General features: G+C 46.9%; 1 protein-coding gene and 1 long non-coding RNA gene across 4 annotated transcripts; both read left to right on the forward strand.

The window, feature by feature from the left end:
- Window positions 1-1024: 1024 nt before the first annotated feature.
- tmem39a (transmembrane protein 39A) lies at window positions 1025-24740 on the forward strand. Its single transcript, XM_042313854.1, has 10 exons — window positions 1025-1349; window positions 3637-3838; window positions 4398-4620; window positions 4714-4797; window positions 6068-6222; window positions 7129-7239; window positions 17231-17453; window positions 21009-21196; window positions 21905-22025; window positions 23029-24740. The coding sequence occupies exons 2-10, from the start codon at window positions 3732-3734 to the stop codon at window positions 23302-23304; spliced, it is 1488 nt and encodes a 495-aa protein (XP_042169788.1). The 5' UTR covers window positions 1025-1349; window positions 3637-3731; the 3' UTR covers window positions 23305-24740.
- LOC121843956 lies at window positions 17461-19189 on the forward strand. 3 transcript variants are annotated; one of them, XR_006081817.1, is made up of 3 exons: window positions 17461-17506; window positions 18411-18620; window positions 18870-19189. It is a non-coding gene; the product is annotated as an uncharacterized LOC121843956 (long non-coding RNA). The 3 variants fall into 3 exon arrangements; XR_006081816.1 differs by lacking the exon at window positions 17461-17506 and adding an exon at window positions 17507-17559; XR_006081815.1 differs by lacking the exon at window positions 17461-17506 and adding an exon at window positions 18074-18271.
- Window positions 24741-24860: the final 120 nt, after the last annotated feature.

The raw sequence follows: 24860 nt of genomic DNA on the forward strand, positions 1-24860 counted from the left end.
CTACACATCATTGTTTTTGAAGGTACTACACATCATTGTTTTTGAAGGTACTACACATGTCATTTTATTTGTATCATTGCCATAACATTAACAGATGAGAATAATACATAATTATTTAATTGTTTGTCCAAAGTAAACTAAATATGTTTCCTGTTTGTTTCTAGCCATTGCCTATGTAATTGCCTATGTAGGCTTGTACTCCATGATCGCTCAGGTCCCTTTTCTACATGTTGTACATGTAAATAGTTTTGAATGTTGTGCTCTGTCTGGACATCTTGTGAATATTCAGTTATGTATGTATCGATATGGCTCAGGATATTTCAAATGTGAGGAAAATGAGCAAAAACGATGTGCTGTTAGGTGAAGTCAGTTTGCTTGGACTTATTCTATTAGAGAAAGCAAAACCACCACCATCTCCTCAGGGTGAACTAGGCTTTGATGTGAAGATCCCAGCTGTATGATTTGATGTCTGGATAGAAAATGGTGTTGGTGTAAGTTACTCCCTCTTAGGGACAATGAAGGAAATGTTTTCAATAAAGTTATTTTATAGATACCTTTGTACAGGTGTCTTCTTCACCCAACTGGTTTCCATTTCAAACATGCTGGAGGCAAATGACACTCACACTGACACCCAACAGGCTGGCCTATAGGACACACAGACACTAGGAAGCTCCTCCATTGTCCAGTAAGTTACACAGACAGTGAATGCCTGCTTCGGACCTATATATGATCACCTTTGTGTTGTGATCAGATTAGCTCAAGGCAAGGTAAAGACAAATTGGCAGAATTGATTTGTCAAATTACATTCAGGGTCAAAGGCCATCCATATAAGATGTGTGCCATGGGATGTCATACTCGCTTGTGATTAATTTATTCAATATAACAAAGTTAGCAGGAATTAAATGCATATTTTTTTATTTAACATTTACCCTGTGTTGAAAATGTTAACTTGAAGAGCCACTGCTTTGCAAGAGGATTGTACAATTTGTGTAAATATTCGTCACCAAATTCGTGTGCGGCTGCGTGGCTGAAGAACACGTCGCATGAATGATGACGTTTTGGCAAAACAGGCATCGCTTTGCCACGTCGGTCTCTGTGTGCTACTAGTGACTGTAGCTAGCTACTGTTGCACTGCAAACAGACTCGTTTTTAACCGTATGTTTGTTGTTGGAGGTAAACCGATATAACGTCCTGTGTGTTTATAAGTAGCACACAACCCCGGTCCCCGCTAAAACCTATGAATATATTCCCTTTTAAAACGAGAGAAATGTTCGCTCCTGTCTCGGCTTGTCAACCCACAATTGACTGATGCATCCGTGTCCATACCATCCGCTTTTTGTCAATGTTGTGTGAGTATTCTGTTTAATTCCTGCACGAGTAGCTAATTAGCTAGCTGTTTTTGTAAACGATGCATAATATTAAACATAATATACCTAGGCTAGCTAACTTCCCCCATTTGAAATGATGAATCCTGTACATTGTCTCGTTTTCCTCTATAATAACAAATAACAGTTCGATCATGTCCAATAACACACAAAAACTAGCTCGCACCGTTCGTTAGGTAGCTTGACAATGTTACTGAAAATAACTAGCTACCTACAAATTGCTTATACATATCTAGTTAAATGTGTAGTAAGTATAATATGTAACGTTAGCTACGTGTCTTGAAAATACAACTTTTCAACTTCTATGAGAATGTTTCATCTTCTTGAATGTTATAAAGTAGTTAGAAATTCGATGTTCTGCCATTTGGGAATATTGCACTCTCAATACAAGTGTCAGACTTGTGTAACAGTTGCCTATAATATTGTAACAGCTTCTATCAGCCACAGTTTACCACGAACTGTCATAAAGCCGTTACTTTATTGCGCATGCCTTCTGATCTGATTTCCGCATTTTGCAAAGTTGAAAAACTGCAGTTTCGACACTACATACAGTACAGTCATGCTACAACACTACATACAGTACAGTCATGCTACAACACTACATACAGTACAGTCATGCTTAAGAAAGTGTTGCCTGTGAACAGTAGCTAGCTATGTTTGCAGATAGGCTACTCTGATATGATGCGAGCATGGCTAAAGTGGATGTTTCTAAAGCCGTTATCACTCATCATCATCAGAAACATTAGTACATGGAAGGACAGCCTAGCTAGTCTAAGTTGACTGGCGCCTTTGCATCCCTTCCCTGCTCCTCCAGTAGTCAAGGTTGTAGTGTACTGGACTAGCCAGCTACCTTTGTTTTGTGGTTGTGGGCATTGTCTCTCTCCCTAACTCCTTTCTGTTCAGTCTCCCTTAATGGAATGTCTGTGTGTGTGGATTGTTCCAGCAAACTATACATTAGCCTATGTACAGCCACTACGAAGCTCCTCAATTATACACACACACACACAGACAAAGGTAATTGCGATAACCTGGTTTGCTTATCTCTTGTTCTATAACTGTGGCATCTACAGTAGCTATGGTTGTTGTCTCTCACCTGGCTGCCATTGTAAAGTGTGTTTGGTGACTGTGTGCTTGTACATGCATTCGATGCCTGTCTGTGTGCGTTGCCTGTCTGTGCGTTGCCTGTCTGTGCATTGCCTGTGTGTGAGCTGCCTGTCTGTGTGCGCTGCCTGTCTGTGTGCGCTGCCTGTCTTTCTGTGTGTGATCTCTGTCTGTCTGATGTTTGTCTGTGTGTGCTTTTTGTCTGTCTGTGTGTGTGTGATGCCTCTCTCTGTCTGTCTGTCTGTGAGTGATGTCTGTCTGTGAGTGATGTCTGTCTGTGAGTGATGTCTGTCTGTGAGTGATGTCTGTCTGTGAGTGATGTCTGTCTGTGAGTGATGTCTGTCTGTGAGTGATGTCTGTCTGTGAGTGATGTCTGTCTGTGAGTGATGTCTGTCTGTGAGTGATGCCTCTGTCTGTGTGTGATGCCTCTCTGTCCGTCTGTCTGTCTGTGTGTGATGTTTGCCTGTCTCTGTCTGTGTGATGCCTGTCTGTCTGTCTTTCTTTCTGTGTGTGATGCCTCTCTGTCTGTCTGTGTGTGATGTTTGTCTGCCTGCCTGCCTGTCTGTCTGTCTGTGTGATGTTTGTCTGTCTGTCTGTGTGTGATGCCTTGTCTGTCTGTGTGTCTCTGTGTTGCCTGTCTGTGATCAGTCTGAGGATGTAGTCTTATGTAAAGTTGCATGACCCTGGGTGCTTGACTGTGGTGATGTTGTAAACCAGTAACCCTGGACCTATTCACCCACCTCTGTTCTATTGACTCTGACCTAGTCTGGCCTTTTCTTGTCACCATCTTCCCCAGGGCTGCGTTCAGTAGGACACCATGTTCTGGAAAGTTTAGACAGAAATACATTGTTTATCCTACGTCATATCATCCTACGTGCCTCTCCGATGAGAAGAGTAGCGACTCATTCATGGCATGTTTTTTTCAGGAGACGTCTATCTGCAACGTGTGTGTACACATTCTGTCCTCTATTGGGACTGTTCTTTATTGCACCTGGGTTGTGTTCATTAGAGCACACACTATAACAAAATGGGTTGCAATGTGCACAAGTTCAGATGGTATTCTACCTCCCTGTTTGACTCTGTTTTCTAACGTGTTGTGCCTAATGAACATGCCCCTGATGTTGTTTTCTCTCTCTGTCCGTCTCTCCAGTGGCCTGGCTGTGTTGGGCCGGGCTGTGAGGTGGTGCTGGTCTCTGGGTCTAGGTGGAGAGGCAGTAGCAGGGGGTGTTGAGGTGGTGCCTGGCCATGCCCGGGGGCCGCAGGGGGCCAAGTAGACAACAGCTGAGCCGCTCTGCTCTGCCCTCCCTGCAGACTCTGGTGGGGGGCAGCCTCGGCAACGGACTCAGGAACAGGTTAGGATACGAACACAGATATTGTCGACACACACACACACACAGATGGGGTAAAGTAGTGTACTACAACAAGCAGACATTACAGACAGTAGTAGTCTGGGGGACTCGTTCTCCAGTAGCAGTCCGGGGGACTCGTTCTCCAGTAGCAGTCCGGGGGACTCGTTCTCCAGTAGCAGTCCGGGGGACTCGTTCTCCAGTAGCAGTCCGGGGGACTCGTTCTCCAGTAGCAGTCCGGGGACTCGTTCTCCAGTAGCAGTCCGGGGGACTCGTTCTCCAGTAGCAGTCCGGGGGACTCGTTCTCCAGTAGCAGTCCGGGGGACTCGTTCTCCAGTAGCAGTCCGGGGGACTCGTTCTCCAGTAGCAGTCCGGGGGACTCGTTCTCCAGTAGCAGTCCGGGGGACCCGTTCTCCAGGGAGCGGCTGTCCGGCGGACCCGTTCTCCAGGGAGCGGCTGTCCGGCGGACTCAGATGCTCAGCACACTAACACTCAAGCTCAAGGCTACTCCAGAACCACAACACACCAGTAACCCCAGCTTCTCTCTATGCCCCCCTCCCTCCAGGAGCAGTAACTGTGTGGGTCTCTCTGCCCCGCCCCTCTCGGCCCTCATCACGCCAGAACCCGTCCGTCACTACCGGATCCCTGACCTCCCATTGGACAGCAGCCTGCTGTTTGAGTTCCTGCTCTTCCTCTACCTGCTGGTGGCGCTATTTGTTCAGTATATTAATATCTACAGGACTGTGTGGTGGTACCCTTATAGTCACCCTGCTGCCTCCACCTCTCTGGTGAGTAGTAGTGAACACACACACAGAGAACCTGCAACTCTGGTGAGTAGTAGTGAACACACCTTCAGTCCGTTTGTTGTCTCCTCTCTGCAGAACTTCCATCTGATGGACTACCACCTGGCTATCTTCATCACAGTGATGCTGGCCAGGAGACTGGTGTGGACTATAGTGTCAGAGGTATCCCTCTCTACCGCTCTCTTGTGTTATCTCTCTATCTCTTTCTACCTCTCATCTTCTCTCTCTTTACCTCTCTCTCTTTATCTCTCTCTCTACCTCTCTCTCTCTTTCTCTCTCTTTCTACCTCATCTTCTCTCTCTACCTCTCTCTCTTATCTCTCTCTCTACCTCTCTCTCTCTTTATCTCTCTCTTTCTACCTCATCTTCTCTCTCTACCTCTCTCTCTCTTTATCTCTCTCTCTACCTCTCTCTCTCTTTATCTCTCTCTCTACTCTCTCTCTCTCTTTATCTCTCTCTCTACCTCTCTCTCTTTATCTCTCTCTCTACCTCTCTCTCTCTTTATCTCTCTCTCTACCTCTCTCTCTCTTTACCTCTCTCTCTCTATCTATCTCTACCTCTCTCTCTTTATCTCTCTCTCTCTACCTCTCTCTCTTTATCTATCCATCTATCTCTTTCTACCTCATCTTCTCTCTCTACCTCTCTCTCTCTTTATCTCTCTCTTTCTTCCTCTACCTCTCTCTCTTTCTACCTCTCTCTCTCTACCTCTCTCTCTTTCTACCTCTCTCTCTCTACCTCTCTCTCTTTCTACCTCTCTCTCCCTTCCTCAACTTTATCTGCCTATTCATCAGCTGTTTCTAAACTGGTTGCATCATGTTTGTGGTGTAGTAGTGGGGATGGGAATGAACTTGTTTCTAGTATTTAGGCCTACGCTGATCCTCCTAGTTGCATCATGTTTGTGGTGTAGTAGTGGGGATGGGAATGAACTTGTTTCTAGTATTTAGGCCTACGCTGATCCTCCTAGTTGCATCATGTTTGTGGTGTAGTAGTGGGGATGGGAGTGAACTTGTTTCTAGTATTTAGGCCTACGCTGATCCTCCTAGTTGCATCATGTTTGTGGTGTAGTAGTGGGGATGGGAGTGAACTTGTTTCTAGTATTTAGGCCTACGCTGATCCTCCTAGTTGCATCATGTTTGTGGTGTAGTAGTGGGGATGGGAGTGAACTTGTTTCTAGTATTTAGGCCTACGCTGATCCTCCTAGTTGCATCGTTCGTGTGTGACTGGCTTAGAATTGTTGTGTCTGGACTCTGGCCAGGGTTGTGTGTGTTTGACTGACTTGTGCTTTATGTTGAGGATTGTGGTCTTGTTATGAGTTAAGAGCTTAGTGTGTAGCAATGCATTGTGGTTGATTGTGCTGTCTGTCGGTGGATCGTGTTTGTAAAACCTCTAACCTGTGCATGTGTTTGTCTGTCTCTGTCCCCCCCCCTCCCCAGGCGTCTCAGACCAGTCCATGTTCCTTGGTACGGTACGTGGTTCTGATCGCAGCACGGCTCAGCCTCCTCACTCTGTGTGGCTGGGTTCTCTGTTGGACCCTGGTCAACCTGTTCAAGAACCACTCGGTGCTCAACCTGCTCTTCCTTGGATACCCGTGAGTGTCTGTGTTCAGAGAGCGGAGCTACCAGAGGTTTCAGACTAGTTACTGTAGGACAGCAGCTCTACAGTTGATGTGTCAATACAGCTCTGTAGATGGTAGTCTAGTGGTTTGATTCAGAGATGGTGTGTGTACTGGGAAGTAGTGTGTTTTATTGTTCTCCATTGTCTAGTTAATCACAGTGTCATATTCTCCATTGTCTAGTTAATCACAGTGTCATATTCTCCATTGTCTAGTTGATCAGTGTCATATTCTCCATTATCTAGTTGATCACAGTGTCATCTCCATTATCTAGTTGATCACAGTGTCATCTTCATTATCTAGTTGATCACAGTGTCATATTCTCCGTTGTCTAGTTGATCACAGTGTCATTCTCCGTTGTCTAGTTGATCAGTGTCATTCTCCGTTGTCTAGTTGATCAGTGTCATATTCTCCATTATCTAGTTGATCAGTGTCATATTCTCCATTATCTAGTTGATCAGTGTCATATTCTCCATTATCTAGTTGATCACAGTGTCATATTCTCAATTGTCTAGTTGATCACAGTGTCATATTCTCCATTGTCTAGTTGATCACAGTGTCATATTCTCCATTGTCTAGTTGATCACAGTGTCATATTCTCCATTGTCTAGTTGATCAGTGTCATATTCTCCATTGTCTAGTTGATCAGTGTCATATTCTCCATTGTCTAGTTGATCAGTGTCATATTCTCCATTGTCTAGTTGATCAGTGTCATATTCTCCATTGTCTAGTTGATCAGTGTCATATTCTCCATTGTCTAGTTGATTTAACACATGGTTCTTTATTTCCCGTTATCCTCTCTCCATTCTCTCATCCCTGTCTCTCTCATCCCTGTCTCTCTCATCCCTCTCTCTCTCATCCCTGTCTCTCTCTGTGCAACAGGTTTGGGGTGTACGTTCCCCTGTGTTGCTTCCATCAGGAGAGTAGGGCCCAGCCAGTGCCTTCAGACTGTGGTTACTCAGACCAGGACCTGTCCCACGGGCCCTTCTTCAGGTAAACATAAACACACACTCTCCTTATTCAGGTAAACACTCATAAACACACACACTCTCCTTATTCAGGTAAACACTCATAAACACACACTCTCTCCTTATTCAGGTAAACACTCATAAACACACACACTCTCCATATTCAGATAAACAAATGAAACAACAGACTCCAATGTTCTCTCCCCCAGCCAAACACACCCTGGTCAGACTGGGGCACAGAACATTGATTGTTTTTTAAATGTCAATTAAAGTTCCCTGTGAAGTGGGTGGAATCAGAGGCAGTCAGGAACTCTTGATTTCTTCTCTCTCACAGCCTGGGACAGATTCCTCTTTTTTTGATTGTGTGAGTTTAGTCCGTGGTCTTTTCAGCTGACAGCCCACCTAAAGGCTGGGCATTTGAAAGTACCATAGAGAGTACACTGCAAAGAGACAACAATGTGATATTCCTGTCGTGACATTTTCATAAATGCAATAATAGTGTCATTTGGCTTTTGTCTGATCTGTTTTATTTCTGTGTGTCTGTATTAATAATGGCAGTAGGAGCGCTGGGCCCCGTATCCACAAAGAGGCTCAGAGTAGAAAATTGGTCTTAAGTGCTGAGAATAATCTCCTGCTCTTATGGTTAAGAATACGAGCTATTCATGAGACCTCTAGTCGTAAGAGTCCTACCTAGTTGACAGATCTTTAGGACACCAGCTGTCCTAATCAACTACCAGTTACCAGCAGGCTTGTTCTTTATAAGAATCATTGTTTTAAAACAAGCTTCTTGATAATAGAGAAGGGCAGTGAGTCAGTGGTACCTGCGCCATAGTCAGGCTTGTTCTTTATGAGAATCATTGTTTTAAAACAAGCTTCTTGATAATAGAGAAGGGCAGTGAGTCAGTGGTACCTGCGCCATAGTCAGGCAATTGCTTTGGAGATGTTGAAAGAATGTTTTGATATTTCTGAATGTTAAATCTAGACTTAAATGCAACATAACTTTCAATTGTCATTTTTATTACAAAAAATGTACACCTTTTTCTCCCCAATTTTGTGGGATCCAATTGTCTTATCGCTGCAACTACCGTACTGACTCGGGTGAGGCGAAGGTCAAGAGCTGTGCGTCCTCCGAAACACAACCCAACCAAGCCGCACTGCTTCTTGACACAATGCCCACTTAACCCGGAAGCCAGCCGCACCAATGTGTCGGAGGAAACGCCATACACCTGGCCACCGTGTCAGCGTGCACTGCGCCCGGCCCGTCACAGGAGTCGCTAGTGGGCGATGGGACAAGGACATCCCTGCTGGCCAAACCCTTCCCTAACCCGGACGATGCTGGGACAATTGTGCACCGCCCCATGAGTCTCCCGGTCGCAGCCGGCTGTGACAGAGCCTGGACTCGAACCCAGAATCTCTAGTGGCACTGCGATGCTGAGCCTTAGACCACTGCGATGCTGAGCCTTAGACCACTGCGATGCTGAGCCTTAGACCACTGCGATGCTGAGCCTTAGACCACTGCGATGCTGAGCCTTAGACCACTGCGATGCTGAGCCTTAGACCACTGCGATGCTGAGCCTTAGACCACTGCGATGCTGAGCCTTAGACCACTGCGATGCTGAGCCTTAGACCACTGCGATGCTGAGCCTTAGACCACTGCGATGCTGAGCCTTAGACCACTGCGATGCTGAGCCTTAGACCGCTGCTCCACTCATGAGGCGACGCAGCAGTATCTTTGACAGTGATTTCACACGAGGCCTATTTCACATTTTTATTTGTATTATTTCATTAACCTACATCATGTTATTTCTAGTTATCCCTTTGGAGCACAATATCACATTGTTAAAAAGGTGCCCAAATTGGACATGCCTATAAGTTGGGCAGCTGAAGGCATCTAGGGCCTATGTTAACTTTTAATTGTGTTCTGGAAAAGAATTATAGACCTTTCAAATGTCGTATGCAACATTATCATACATGATCAGAATGATCAGAATGAGTTTTTAAAAAACTGGTTATGCTTGCCAACATATTCATCCACAGTTAAGAGAAGGAAGTGATCGTGTCATGTGACAAGGATATCAAACGTTTTATCATTGCAATGTTTTAATGTACAGTCACATCCACTGTGGTTGTCTGACACATGCTGTTGGGTTCACAGCGAGGGATTATTCTCCATCCACTGTGGTTGTCTGACACATGCTGTTGGGTTCAGAGCGAGGGATTATTCTCCATCCACTGTGGTTGTCTGACACATGCTGTTGGGTTCACAGCGAGGGATTATTCTCCATCCACTGTGGTTGTCTGACACATGCTATTGGGTTCACAGCGAGGGATTATTCTCCATCCACTGTGGTTGTCTGACACATGCTATTGGGTTCACAGCGAGGGATTATTCTCCATCCACTGTGGTTGTCTGACACACGCTATTGGGTTCAGAGCGAGGGATTATTCTCCATCCAATGTGGTTGTCTGACACACGCTATTGGGTTCAGAGCGAGGGATTATTCTCCATCCACTGTGGTTGTCTGACACATGCTATTGGGTTCAGAGCGAGGGATTATTCTCCATCCACTGTGGTTGTCTGACACATGCTATTGGGTTCAGAGCGAGGGATTATTCTCCATCCACTGTGGTTGTCTGACACATGCTATTGGGTTCAGAGCGAGGGATTATTCTCCATCCACTGTGGTTGTCTGACACATGCTATTGGGTTCAGAGCGAGGGATTATTCTCCATCCACTGTGGTTGTCTGACACATGCTATTGGGTTCAGAGCGAGGGATTATTCTCCATCCACTGTGGTTGTCTGACACAAGCTATTGGGTTCACAGCGAGGGATTATTCTCCATCCACTGTGGTTGTCTGACACATGCTATTGGGTTCAGAGCGATGGGATTATTCTCCATCCACTGTGGTTGTCTGACACATGCTATTGGGTTCAGAGCGATTTGATTATTCTCCATCCACTGTGGTTGTCTGACACATGCTATTGGGTTCAGAGCGAGGGATTATTCTCCATCCACTGTGGTTGTCTGACACATGCTATTGGGTTCAGAGCGAGGGATTATTCTCCATCCACTGTGGTTGTCTGACACATGCTATTGGGTTCAGAGCGATTTGAATATTCTCCATCATTGCATGTTGCCAATTATTTTAATGATTACTTAATGGCAAAGTGGGCAAACTTAGGCAGGAAATGCCAACAATGAACAGTGTTATAATAAGTAAGTTATAATTTTGTGAAGTTGGTCTGGGAGAGGTGGAATAATTGTTATCGATCAATAATGACCAACCTCCTGGCATTGACACCTTACATGGAAAGCTACATAGGAGTGGCTCTAGAGTCAGCTACCATCCCATCTGTCATATTTTTAATCTGAGCCCCGAGGAAAGTCTTTGTCCTCAGGCCTGGAGGGAAGCCAAAGTCATTCCACTACCCAAGAGTGGTAAAGCGGCTTTTACTGGTTCTAACAGCAGACCAATCAGCTGGCTGCCAGCTCTTAGCAAACTGTTGGGGGAATTGTTTTTGGCCAAATACAATGCTGTTTCTCTGTAAACAAATTAACAACAGACTTTCAGCATGCTTATAGAGAAGGGCACTCAATATGTACTGCACTGACACAAATGACTGACTGGTTGAAAGAAATTGATATTAAGAAGATTGTGGGAGCTGTACTGTTAGATTTCAGTGCAGCCTTTGATATTATTGACCATAAGCTGTTGTTGAGAACCTGTGTTAATGGCTTTTCAACCTCTGCCATATCGTGGATTCAGAGCCATCTATCTAATAGAGCTCAGAGGGTTTTCTTTAATGGAAGCTTCTCTAATGTCAAACATGTAAATTGTGGTGTACCGCAGGGCAGCTCTCTAGGCCCTCTACTCTTTTCTATTTCTACCAATGACCTGCCACTGGCATTAAACAAAGCATGTGTGTCTATGTATGCTGATGATTCAATCGTATACACATCAGAAACCACAGCTAATGAAGTCACTGAAACCCTTAACAAAGAGTTGCAGTCTGTTTTGGAATGGGTGGCCAGTAATAAACTGGTCCTGAACATCTCTAAAACTAAGAGCATTGTATTTGGTACAAATCATTCCCTACGTTCTAGACCTCAGCTGAATCTGGTAATGAATGGTGTGGCTGTTGAACAAGTTGAGGAGACTAAATGACTTGGTGTTACCTTAGATTGTAAACTGTCATGGTCAAAACATATAGATTTAAGGGTTGTAAAGATGGAGAGAAGTCTGGTCGTAATAAAGAGATGCTCTGCTTTTTTGACACCACACTCCACAAAGCAAGTTCTGCAGGTTCTAGTTTGATCTTATCTTGATTATTGTCCAGTCATGTGGTCAAGTGCTACAAAGAAAAACCTAGTTAACCTGCAGCTGGCCCAGAACAGAGCAGAACGTCTTGCTCTTCATTGTAATCAGAGGGATAATATTAAAACTATGCATGCCAGTCTCTCTTGGCTAAGAGCTGAGGAAAGACTGACTGCTAGGGCTAGGCGGTATACCGTATTTGACTATATACTGGTATCGATGCACGGACCGGTTTGGGTTGTTACTTTACTTTCTATAACGGTATTGAATGTTTGGTTTGTTAAATGGGATACGCCGTGTGACACGCTCTTACCCCACCAGACATGCCACCAGGGGTCTTTTCACAGTCTCCAGGTCCAGAACATATTCAAGGAAACGTACAGTATTATACAGAGCCATGAGTATATGGAACTCCCATCTCATTTTTTTATTTAACCAGGTAGGCCAGTTGAGAACAAGTTCTCATTTGCAACTGCGACATGGCCAAGATAAAGCAAATCAGTGCGACACAAACAACAACAGAGTTACACATGGAATAAATAAACATGCAGTCAATAACACAATAGAAAAGTCTATATACAGTGTGTGCAAATGAGGTAAGATAAGGGAGGTAAGGCAATAAATAGGCCATGGTGGCGAAGTAAATTACAAATTAGCAATTAAACACTGGAGTGACAGATGTGCAGAAGATGAATGTGCAAGTAGGGATACTGGAGTGCAAAGGAGAAGAAAATAAATAGTATGGGGATGAGGTAATTTACAGATGGGCTATGTACAGGTGCAGTGATCTGTGAGCTGCTCTGACAGTTGGTGCTTAAAGTTCGAGAGGGAAATATGAGTCTCCAAATTCAGTGATTTTTGCAATTCGAGAACTGGAAGGAAAGGTGGCCAAAGGAGTAATTGGCTTTGGGGGTGACCAGTGAAATATACCTGCTGGAGTGTGTGCTACGGGTGTGTGCTGCTATGGTGACCAGCGAGCTGAGATCAGGCGGGGCTTTACCTAGCAAAGACTTATAGATGACCTGGAGCCAGTGGGTTTGGTGACGAATATGAAGCGAGGGCCAGCCGAGAGCATACAGGTCACAGTGGTGGGTGGTATATGGGGCTTTGGTGACAAAACGGATGACACTGTGATAGACTGCATCCAATTTGCTGAGTAGAGTGTTGGAGGCTATTTTGTAAATGACATCGCCGAAGTCGAGGATCGGTAGGATAGTTCGTTTTACGAGGGTATGTTTTAACAGCATGAGTGAAGGAGGCTTTGTTGCACAATAGGAAGCCGATTCTAGATTTAATTTTGGATTGGAGATGCTTAATGTGAGTTTGGAAGGAGAGTTTACAATCTAACCAGACACCTAGGTTTTTGTAGTTGTCCACATATTCTAAGTCAGAACCATCCAGAGTAGTGATGCTGGACGGGCGATCGGTTGAAGAGCATGCATTTAGTTTTACTTGCATTTAAGAGGCCACGGAAGAGAGTTGAGAGAGTTGTCTTCAACCAGGATCTCAGCGATCACTGCCTCATTGCCTGTATCCACTACGGAGCCGCAGTCAAACGACCACCCCTCATCACTGTCAAACGCTCCCTAAAACACTTCTGTGAGCAGGCCTTTCTAATCGACCTGGCCCGGGTATCCTGGAAGGACATTGACCTCATCCCGTCAGTTGAGGATGCCTGGTCATTCTTTAAAAGTAACTTCCTCACCATTTTAGATAAGCATGCTCCGTTCAAAAAATGCAGAACTAAGAACAGATACAGTCCTTGGTTCACCCCAGACCTGACTGCCCTCGACCAGCACAAAAACATCCTGTGGCGGACTGCAATAGCATCGAATAGTCCCCGGGATATGCAACTGTTCAGGGAAGTCCGGAACCAATACACGCAGTCAGTCAGGAAAGCTAAGGCCAGCTTCTTCAGGCAGAAGTTTGCATCCTGTAGCTCCAACTCCAAAAAGTTCTGGGACACTGTGAAGTCCATGGAGAACAAGAGCACCTCCTCCCAGCTGCCCACTGCACTGAGGCTAGGTAACACGGTCACCACCGATAAATCCATAATTATCGAAAACTTCAATAAGCATTTCTCAACGGCTGGCCATGCCTTCCTCCTGGCTACTCCAACCTCGGCCAACAGCTCCTCCCCCCCGGCAGCTCCTCGCCCAAGCCTCTCCAGGTTCTCCTTTACCCAAATCCAGATAGCAGATGTTCTGAAAGAGCTGCAAAACCTGGACCCGTACAAATCAGCTGGGCTTGACAATCTGGACCCCCTATTTCTGAAACTTTCCGCCGCCATTGTCGCAACCCCTATTACCAGCCTGTTCAAACTCTCTTTCATATCGTCTGAGATCCCCAAGGATTGGAAAGCTGCCGCAGTCATCCCCCTCTTCAAAGGGGGAGACACCCTGGACCCAAACTGTTACAGACCTATATCCATCCTGCCCTGCCTATCTAAGGTCTTCGAAAGCCAAGTCAACAAACAGGTCACTGACCATCTCAAATCCCACCGTACCTTCTCCGCTATGCAATCTGGTTTCCGAGCCGGTCACGGGTGCACCTCAGCCACACTCAAGGTACTAAACGATATCATAACCGCCATCGATAAAAGACAGTACTGTGCAGCCGTCTTCATTGACCTTGCCAAGGCTTTCGACTCTGTCAATCACCATATTCTTATCGGCAGACTCAGTAGCCTCGGTTTTTCGGATGACTGCCTTGCCTGGTTCACCAATTACTTTGCAGACAGAGTTCAGTGTGTCAAATCGGAGGGCATGCTGTCCGGTCCTCTGGCAGTCTCTATGGGGGTGCCACAGGGTTCAATTCTCGGGCAGACTCTTTTCTCTGTATATATCAATGACGTTGCTCTTGCTGCGGGCGATTCCCTGATCCACCTCTACGCAGACGACACCATTCTATATACTTTCGGCCCGTCATTGGACACTGTGCTATCTAACCTCCAAACAAGCTTCAATGCCATACAACACTCCTTCCGTGGCCTCCAACTGCTCTTAAACGCTAGTAAAACCAAATGCATGCTTTTCAACCGATCGCTGCCTGCACCCGCATGCCCGACTAGCATCACCACCCTGGATGGTTCCGACCTTGAATATGTGGACATCTATAAGTACCTAGGTGTCTGGCTAGACTGCAAACTCTCCTTCCAGACTCATATCAAACATCTCCAATCGAAAATCAAATCAAGAGTCGGCTTTCTATTCCGCAACAAAGCCTCCTTCACTCACGCCGCCAAGCTTACCCTAGTAAAACTGACTATCCTACCGATCCTCGACTTCGGCGATGTCATCTACAAAATGGCTTCCAACACTCTACTCAGCAAACTGGATGCAGTCTATCACAGTGCCATCCGTTTTGTCACTAAAGCACCTTATACCACCCACCACTGCGACCTGTATGCTCTAGTCGGCTGGCCCTCGTTACATATTCGTCGCCAGACCCACTGGCTCCAGGTCATCTACAAGTCCATGCTAGGTAAAGCTCCGCCTTATCTCAGTTCACTGGTCATGATGGCAACACCCATCCGTAGCACGCGCTCCAGCAGGTGTATCTCACTGATCATCCCTAAAGCCAACACCTCATTTGGCCGCCTTTCGTTCCAGTACTCTGCTGCCTGTGACTGGAACGAATTGCAAAAATCGCTGAAGTTGGAGACTTTTATCTCCCTCACCAACTTCAAACATCAGCTATCTGAGCAGCTAACCGATCGCTGCTGCTGTACATAGTCTATTGGTAAATAGCCCACCCATTTTCACCTACCTCATCCCCATACTGTTTTTATTTATTTACTTTTCTGCTCTTTTGCACACCAATATCTCTACCTGTACATGACCATCTGATCATTTATCACTCCAGTGTTAATCTGCAAAATTGTAATTATTCGCCTACCTCATGCCTTTTGCACACATTGTATATAGACTCCCCCCCTTTGTTTTCTACTGTGTTATTGACTTGTTAATTGTTTATTCCATGTGTAACTCTGTGTTGTCTGCTCACACTGCTATGCTTTATCTTGGCCAGGTCGCAGTTGCAAATGAGAACTTGTTCTCAACTAGCCTACCTGGTTAAATAAAGGTGAAATAAAATTTAAAAAAAATAGCTTTGAAGCTCATCTGGAGGTTAGTTAACACAATGTCCAAAGAAGGGCCCGAAGTATACAGAATGGTGTCATCTGCATAGAGGTGGATCGGAGAATCATCAGCAGCAAGAGCGAAAATCATTGATGTATACAGAGAAAAGAGTCGGCTCGAGAATTGAACCCTGTGGCACCCCCATAGACTGCCAGAGGTCTGGACAACAGGCCCTCTGATTTGACACACTGAACTCTGTCTGAGAAGTAGTTGGTGAACCAGGCGAGGCAGTCATTTGAGAAACTAAGGCTGTTGAGTCTGCCGATAAGAATGTGGTTATTGACCGAGTCGAAAGCCTTGGCCAGGTCGATGAATTCAGCTGCACAGTATAGTCTCTTATCGATGGCAGTTATGATATCGTTTAGGAACTTGAGCGTGGCTGAGGTGCACCCATGACCAGCTCTGAAACCAGATTGCATAGCGGAGAAGGTACGGTGGGATTCGAAATGGTCGGTGATCTGTTTGTTAACTTGGCTTTCGAAGACCTTAGAAAGGCAGGGTAGGATAGATATAGGTCTGTAGCAGTTTGGGCCTAGAGTGTCTCCCCCTTTGAAGAGGGGGATGACCGCGGCAGCTTTCCAATCTTTTGGGATCTCAGACGATACAAAAGAGAGGTTGAACAGGCTGGTAATAGGGGTCGCAACAATAGCGGCAGATAATTTTAGAAAGAGAGAGTCCAGATTCTCTAGCCCGGCTGATTTGTAGGGGTCCAGATTGTCTAGCCCGGCTGATTTGTAGGGGTCCAGATTTTGCAGCTCTTTCAGAACATCGGTTATCTGTATTTGGGTGATGGAGAAATGGGGGGGGCTGTTGACCGGGGTAGGGGTAGCCAGGTGGAAAACATGGCCAGTCGTAGAAAAATGCTTTTTGAAATTCTCAAGTATCGTGGATTTATCTGTGGTGACGACAATGTTTCCTAGCCTCAGTGCAATGGTCTGCACTCATATAGAGCAAGTGAACAGCAAACCTGGTTTCAAAAGCAAATAAAGGAACACTCACGGCACAACGCCTCTCCCCCATGTGACCTACTGGTGTGTGTATCGTTATGTGTCAGACCCCAGGAAGACCAGCTGTCACCATTGGCAAATGGGGATCCTAATATATCAAATCATTTGCAACTGGGTTAATGAGCGTCATCACTATCTTTCCTTTGTGGTACATCAAACTGTCTAGAGAACCATCTGAGAGCAACTTTCATGACTTGATTTTACTCCTGGCTGAGTTTGTCTGGGTAGTGTCTTAACGTCATCCTAAAACTTACTCTGAGCTGGGATGTTTGTCTTAAAACAGGTTTTAACAGGATTCCTACGACCTTTTCTGAGATGCTTTGTGGACAGGGGCCTAGGTCGTGACATTTATTAATAAGAGGGCTCATGCATACATTTTTAGTTTTACCCATAAGAGTAGGAGTAAAATGTCTACTCTCAGCACTTCCCACCAATTTTCTACTCTGAGATATTTTTGGATATGAGGCCCTGGTCTCCCCTGTCCTTGTAGTCTTATTCCATTATGAAAAAACTGGTCCTAGATCATTCTTACTTCTCTCTTCTCCCTCCAGGCCTAAGGACTTCCTAGCGTTACTAAGGGAGAACCTGAGAGAGCAGTTTACCACTCCAGGCCACATCCCCCACCACACCTGTCCCCAGCCCCCGTCTCCAGAACTCATCCGCAGCGAGGTGGAGGAACTGCGGAGCGACTTCAACCGTCGCATCAAGGAAGTCCTCTTCAACTCCCTCTTCAGCGCTTACTACGTAGCCTTCCTCCCCCTCTGCTTCGTCAAGGTACAAACCCTAACCCTTACTACATAGCCTTCCTCCCCCTCTGCTTCGTCAAGGTACAAACCCTAACCCTTACTACGTAGCCTTCCTCCCCCTCTGCTTCGTCAAGGTACAAACCCTAACCCTTACTACGTAGCCTTCCTCCCCCTCTGCTTCGTCAAGGTACAAACCCTAACCCTTACTACGTAGCCTTCCTCCCCCTCTGCTTCGTCAAGGTACTAACCCTTACTACATAGCCTTCCTCCCCCTCTGCTTCGTCAAGGTACAAACCCTAACCCTTACTACGTAGCCTTCCTCCCCCTCTGCTTCGTCAAGGTACAAACCCTAACCCTTACTACGTAGCCTTCCTCCCCCTCTGCTTCGTCAAGGTACTAACCCTTACTACATAGCCTTCCTCTGCTTCGTCAAGGTACAAACCCTAACCCTTACTACGTAGCCTTCCTCCCCTCTGCTTCATCAAGGTACAAACCCTAACGCTTACTACGTAGCCTTCCTCCTCCCCCTCTGCTTCGTCAAGGTACAAACCCTAACCCTAACTACGTAGCCTTCCTCCCCCTCTGCTTCCAAGGTACAAACCCTAACCCCTCGTAGCCTTCCTCCCCCTCTGCTTCGTCAAGGTACAAACCCTAACCCTTACTACGTAGCCTTCCTCCCCCTCTGCTTCGTCAAGGTACAAACCCTAACCCTTACTACGTAGCCTTCCTCCCCTCTGCTTCGTCAAGGTACAAACCCTAACCCTTACTACGTAGCCTTCCTCCCCTCTGCTTCGTCAAGGTACAAACCCTTACTACATAGCCTTCCTCCCCCTCTGCTTCGTCAAGGTACCCTAACCCTTACTACGTAGCCTTCCTCCCCCTCTGCTTCGTCAAGGTACAAACCCTAACCCTTACTACGTAGCCTTCCTCCCCTCTTCAAGGTACAAACCCTAACCCTACTACATAGCCCCTCTGCTTCGTCAAGGTACAAACCCTAACCCTTACTACGTAGCCTTCCTCCCCCTCTGCTTCATCAAGGTACAAACCCTAACCCTTACTACGTAGCCTTCCTCCCCTCTGCTTCGTCAAGGTACAAACCCTAACCCTTACTACGTAGCCTTCCTCCCCTCTGCTTCGTCAAGGTACAAACCCTAACCCTTACTACGTAGCCTTCCTCCCCCTCTGCTTCGTCAAGGTACAAACCCTAACCCTTACTACGTAGCCTTCCTCCCCTCTGCTTCGTCAAGGTACAAACCCTAACCCTTACTACGTAGCCTTCCTCCCCCTCTGCTCAAGGTACAAACCCTAACCCTTACTACGTAGCCTTCCTCCCCTCTGCTTCAAGGTCAAGGTACTAACCCTTACTACATAGCCTTCCTCCCCTCTGCTTCGTCAAGGTACTAACCCTTACTACGTAGCCTTCCTCCCCCTCTGCTTCGTCAAGGTACAAACCCTAACCCTTACTACGTAGCCTTCCTCCCCCTCTGCTTCGTCAAGGTACTAACCCTTACTACATAGCCTTCCTCCCCCTCTGCTTCGTCAAGGTACAAACCCTAACCCTTACTACGTAGCCTTCCTCCCCTCTGCTTCATCAAGGTACAAACCCTAACCCTTACTACGTAGCCTTCCTCCCCTCTGCTTCGTCAAGGTACAAACCCTAACCCTTACTACGTAGCCTTCCTCCCCCTCTGCTTCGTCAAGGTACAAACCCTAACCCTTACTACGTAGCCTTCCTCCCCCTCTGCTTCGTCAAGGTACAAACCCTAAACTACGTAGCCTTCCTCCCCCTCTGCTTCGTCAAGGTACAAACCCTAACCCTTACTACGTAGCCTTCCTCCCCCTCTGCTTCGTCAAGGTACAAACCCTAACCCTTACTACGTAGCCTTCCTCCCCCTCTGCTTCGTCAAGGTACTAACCCTAACCCTTACTACGTAGCCTTCCTCCCCCTCTGCTTCGTCAAGGTACAAACCCTAACCCTTACTACATAGCCTTCCTCTCTGCTTCAAGGTACAAACCCTAACCCTTACTACGTAGCCTTCCTCCCCTCTGCTTCGTCAAGGTACAAACCCTAACCCTTACTACGTAGCCTCCTCCCCCTGCTTCCCCTCTGCTCGTAGCCTTCCTCCCCTCTGCTTCGTCAAGGTACAAACCCTAACCCTAAGCCTTCCTCCCCCTCTGCTTCGTCAAGGTACAAACCCTAACCCTTACTACGTAGCCTTCCTCCCCTCTGCTTCGTCAAGGTACAAACCCTAACCCTTACTACGTAGCCTTCCTCCCCTCTGCTTCTCTGCTACTACGTAGCCTTCCTCTCTGCTTCAAGGTACAAACCCTAACCCTTACTACGTAGCCTTCCTCCCCTCTGCTTTGTCAAGGTACAAACCCTAACCCTTACTACGTAGCCTTCCTCCCCCTCTGCTTCGTCAAGGTACAAACCCTAACCCTTACTACATAGCCTTCCTCTCTGCTTCAAGGTACAAACCCTAACCCTTACTACATAGCCTTCCTCCCCCTCTGCTTCGTCAAGGTACAAACCCTAACCCTAACTACGTAGCCTTCCTCCCCCTCTGCTTCGTCAAAGTACTAACCCTTACTACGTAGCCTTCCTAGCCCTCTGCTTCGTCAAGGTACAAACCCTAACCCTTACTACGTAGCCTTCCTCCCTCTCTGCTTCGTCAAGGTACAAACCCTAACCCTTACTACGTAGCCTTCCTCCCCCTCTGCTTCGTCAAGGTACAAACCCTAACCCTTACTACGTAGCCTTCCTCCCTCTCTGCTTCGTCAAGGTACTAACCCTTACTACATAGCCTTCCTCCCTCTCTGCTTCGTCAAGGTACTAACCCTTACTACGTAGCCTTCTTCCCCCTCTGCTTCGTCAAGGTACAAACCCTAACCCTTACTACATAGCCTTCCTCCCTCTCTGCTTCGTCAAGGTACAAACCCTAACCCTTACTACGTAGCCTTCCTCCCCCTCTGCTTCGTCAAGGTACAAACCCTAACCCTTACTACGTAGCCTTCCTCCCCCTCTGCTTCGTCAAGGTACAAACCCTAACCCTTACTACGTAGCCTTCCTCCCCCTCTGCTTCGTCAAGGTACAAACCCTAACCCTTACTACGTAGCCTTCCTCCCCCTCTGCTTCGTCAAGGTACGTCACACTTCCTCTCCCTCGCCTTCCTCCACTCTTTCCCTCCCTCCTTTCCTTCTCCTCCCCTCCGGGTACTCATTTCCCCTCCCCGTTATCCAAGGAACTGTCAACCCTCCTGGTACTCATATTCCCTCCCTGTTATCCAAGGAACTGTCAACCCTGCTGGTACTCATCTCCCCTCCCTGTTATCCAAGGAACTGTCAACCCTGCTGGTACTCATCTCCCCTCCCCGTTATCCAAGGAACTGTCAACCCTGCTGGTACTCATCTCCCCTCCCCGTTATCCAAGGAACTGTCAACCCTGCTGGTACTCATCTCCCCTCCCCTGAGTCTTTGTGTGTTCACAGTTTCCTCCTTCAGTCTCCAGGTATCCTAGGTGCTGTCTCCTGCGTTTGTGTTAAGGCCCCTGAACCCTACAACGTGGTCTTCTCTCCCCCTCCAGAGTACCCAGTACTATGACATGCGCTGGTCCTGTGAGCACCTGATCATGGTGTGGATCAATGCGTTTGTGATGCTGATGAGCCAGCTGTTACCTCCCAGCTACTGTGACCTGCTGCACCGCTCTGCAGCCCACCTGGGGCGCTGGCAGAAGCTGGAGCACGGATTCTACAGCAACGCGCCACAGCACGTGTAGGTGGTCCCCACACACACACACACACACTTCTACAGCAACGGCCCACAGCACGCTTAGGTGGTCCCCACACACACACACACACACACTTCTACAGCAACGGCCCACAGCACGTGTAGGTGGTCCCCACACACACACACACACAATTCTACAGCAACGGCCTACAGCACGCTTAGGTGGTCCACACACACACACACACTTCTACAGCAACGACCCACAGCACGTGTAGGTGGTCCCCACACACACACACTTACTTCTACAGCAACGACCCACAGCACGTGTAGGTGGTCCCCACACACACACACTTACATCTACAGCAATGGCCCACAGCACGTGTAGGTGGACCCCACACACACACATACTTCTACAGCAACGGCCCACAGCACGCTTAGGTGGTCCACACACACACACACACATACTTCTACAGAAACGGCCCACAGCACTTGTGTGTCAGCACGTAGCCCAACCTTTTCTCCTGGAGAGCTAGACATATGCAGGATTTTGTTCCAACACATCTGACTCTAATCAACTGTTCTTCAGGACTCTACCAGGAGCGTTAGAGCAGGGATGGAGTAAAGCCCTGCATAAGGAGGCTGTCTCCAGGAAGAGAGTTAGCCACCCTGCTGTCCAGCAGACTGTCCAGTCTTCTAGGAAGGGTTCTATTGGATCTGTAGGATCAATCTCCACCTCTTCGTTGTGTGTTGCAGGTGGTCTGAGAGTACAGTCTGGCCCCAGGGGGTGTTGGTACGTCACAGTCGTAGCCTGTACAAGGCTGTAGGACCCTACAACGTGGCCCTGCCCTCAGACGTCTCCCACGCTAGGTTTTACGTGAGTCGCTGCCTTTCACTAGACCCTTTAGTCTGTGTGTTTATATCCTGCCCCATGTACTGCCTTTCACTAGACCCTTTAGTCTGTGTGTGTTTATGTACTGCCTTTCACTAGACCCTTTAGCCTGTGTGTGTTTATGTCCTGCCCCATGTACTGCCTTTCACTAGACCCTTTAGTCTGTGTGTTTATATCCTGCCCATGTACTGCCTTTCACTAGACCCTTTAGTCTGTGTGTGTTTATGTACTGCCTTTCACTAGACCCTTTAGTCTGTGTGTGTTTATGTGCCTTTCCTAGACCCCTGTGTGTGTTTATGTACTGCCTTTCACTAGACCCTTTAGTCATGTACTGCCTTTCACTAGACCCTTTAGTCTGTGTGTGTTTATACTGCCTTTCACTAGACCCTTTAGTCTGTGTGTGTTTATGTACTGCCTTTCACTAGACCCTTTAGTCTGTGTGTGTTTTTATGTACTGCCTTTCACTAGACCCTTTAGTCTGTGTGTGTTTATGTACTGCCTTTCACTAGACCCTTTAGTCTGTGTGTGTTTATGTACTGCCTTTCACTAGACCCTTTAGTCTGTCTGTGTTTATGTACTGTCTTTCACTAGACCCTTTAGTCTGTGTGTTTATATCCTGCCCCATGTACTGCCTTTCACTAGACCCTTTAGTCTGTGTGTGTTTATATCCTGCCAATGTACTGCCTTTCACTAGACCCTTTAGTCTGTGTGTGTTTATGTACTGCCTTTCACTAGACCCTTTAGTCTGTGTGTGTTTATGTACTGCCTTTCACTAGACCCTTTAGTCTGTGTGTGTTTATGTACTGCCTTTCACTAGACCCTTTAGTCTGTGTGTGTTTATGTACTGCCTTTCACTAGACCCTTTAGTCTGTGTGTGTTTATATCCTGCCCATGTACTGCCTTGAGATGTCCCTTTTATTTACAAGTCTAACTATAAATACATGTTTGTAAATAAATACCAGTTGTGATGTTATTTATTGTGTTGCAGTTCCTTTTCCACAAGCCGTTGCGGATCCTGAACCTGTTAATCTGGATCGAGTCCAGCGTAGTCCTGTACCAGTTGTACTCCCTGCTCCGCTCTGACAGCTGGAACCACACCCTGTCCCTGGGCCTCATCCTGTTCTGTAACTACTACGTCCTCTTCAAGCTGCTCCGGGACCGCATCGTGCTGGGCAAGGCCTACTCCTACCCTGTTACCTCCAGTACCGGGTCCGGCACCACCAACAGCACCGCCACCAACGGCCTGGGGCTCAAGTCCCAGTGACACCCCAGGAGAGGGTTCTGGAGCTGGGGGACGTGGGTTCGGATACTCCCTAGCCTCCCTGCCACTATGGCTGTACGGAGGGGGTGGAGGTGAGACAGGGGGTCGGCGTGCAGCAGGAGGGACTGACTGTGAACTCATATTGTTTTGATACGGTTCTATTTTTCATGCAATGTTTATACCTATTTAAATAATATTTTATTTTGTATACTGTTTTCAAAAGTAACAGGGCATTACAGTAGTATTGTCATGTGATGTTTGTTGTTGCTTCATGGTGCAAAGCGATTGGATGGGAGAGAGTGAGTTGTGTTCTTGATGCCATGAGGCCCCGCCCACGTGCTGTGCTAAGCTCTTCCTCCTATGCTCACCGCGTTCCGAATTCCACCAAAGATGCTTTAAAGAAGGCTCCAGAGCCAATCAGATGGCACCGGCGGCCAATCAAGGAAGAGACTTTAGCTCGGTTGGCCAATCAAGGAAGCGACTGAGGAGACCCCGCCTCTCCCTGCACACTGCCTCTTTAGAGAACATATTCATCCCTTTACGATGTTTTATTAGGATTCGTTTCGTAGCAAGACCGTCTGCAGTTTGGCCATGAGCGCTGACTCTGGTGCCTGTAGAACATACCACGTCCCAAATGACACCCTATTCCCTACATAGTGCACAGCTTTTGACCAGAGCCTTATTAGCCCAGGTTAAAAGTAATGCACTATATAGGGTATAGGGTATAATTTGGGACAGGCCCAATGTCTTCTTTGCAGCGTCATGTTCATTCAGGTCATTAATTTACCACAAATAGCCGCTCTTCATTTCACTGTGCCTGAGAAGCGAAAAACATAGATATAGTCTGGATAGAATGGACACCACCACCGCAACAGATTGCATGGCCGTTTTTCTAGATGGGAGACGAACCGCATTGAATGTGCAGACGTGTGTATGTGCTTTACTTTCCAGTGTGTGTTTGAAATTAAATTACAAATGACACTTGGTATCTTCAATGCTACAAGTTGTGCTCAGCTGCTAGCAGTGTTATTTTAAACAGCTTGCCTTGTTGCGAGTCCCAGATGACGATGCCTTGTTGCGAGTCCCAGATGACGATGCCTTGTTGCCAGTCCCAGATGACGATGCCTTGTTGCCAGTCCCAGATGACGATGTGGGATGGCTTCTAGTGCCATAACTGTCCGCTCATCCATTCTATCTTGTTCCTTTTCTATGAGCAGCTGATCTAGAATGATTCATGTTTTATCAACGTGCCAAAATCCCAGGTTGCCTGTATGATCATGTTTGTTCATGGGCGCGTTCCACCTAGTCTTTTAATGCAGTCCTGTTGTAGGCGCCTCTCAGCAGATTGCTATATGAAATGAATGATGAATGTGGTACCTGCGATGTTGTGAGATCTGATATGTGCAGGATGACTGCAATAAAGATGACCTGGAACGCTAGCTGTGTGTTTATATTTTCAGTGGGTGAGGTGGGAGGAAGATGGATTGGGGGGGCATGGACTATCGTATGGTTCAGTGTTTGATTTTCGATGAGCATTTTTTTATGCCGTTGAAATATGA

Source organism: Oncorhynchus tshawytscha, unplaced genomic scaffold (assembly GCF_018296145.1).
Source record: "Oncorhynchus tshawytscha isolate Ot180627B unplaced genomic scaffold, Otsh_v2.0 Un_contig_14525_pilon_pilon, whole genome shotgun sequence".
Taxonomy (NCBI): domain Eukaryota; kingdom Metazoa; phylum Chordata; class Actinopteri; order Salmoniformes; family Salmonidae; genus Oncorhynchus; species Oncorhynchus tshawytscha.

Excerpts from the sequence above, each read along its gene's own strand:
- tmem39a (XM_042313854.1), top strand. The coding sequence starts at position 3,732 with ATGCCCGGGGGCCGCAGGGGGCCAAGTAGACAACAGCTGAGCCGCTCT. Across the intron at positions 7,240-17,230 it reads TCCCACGGGCCCTTCTTCAG|GCCTAAGGACTTCCTAGCGT; the intron begins GTAAACATAAAC and ends TTCTCCCTCCAG. Across the intron at positions 21,197-21,904 it reads AGCAACGCGCCACAGCACGT|GTGGTCTGAGAGTACAGTCT; the intron begins GTAGGTGGTCCC and ends TGTGTGTTGCAG.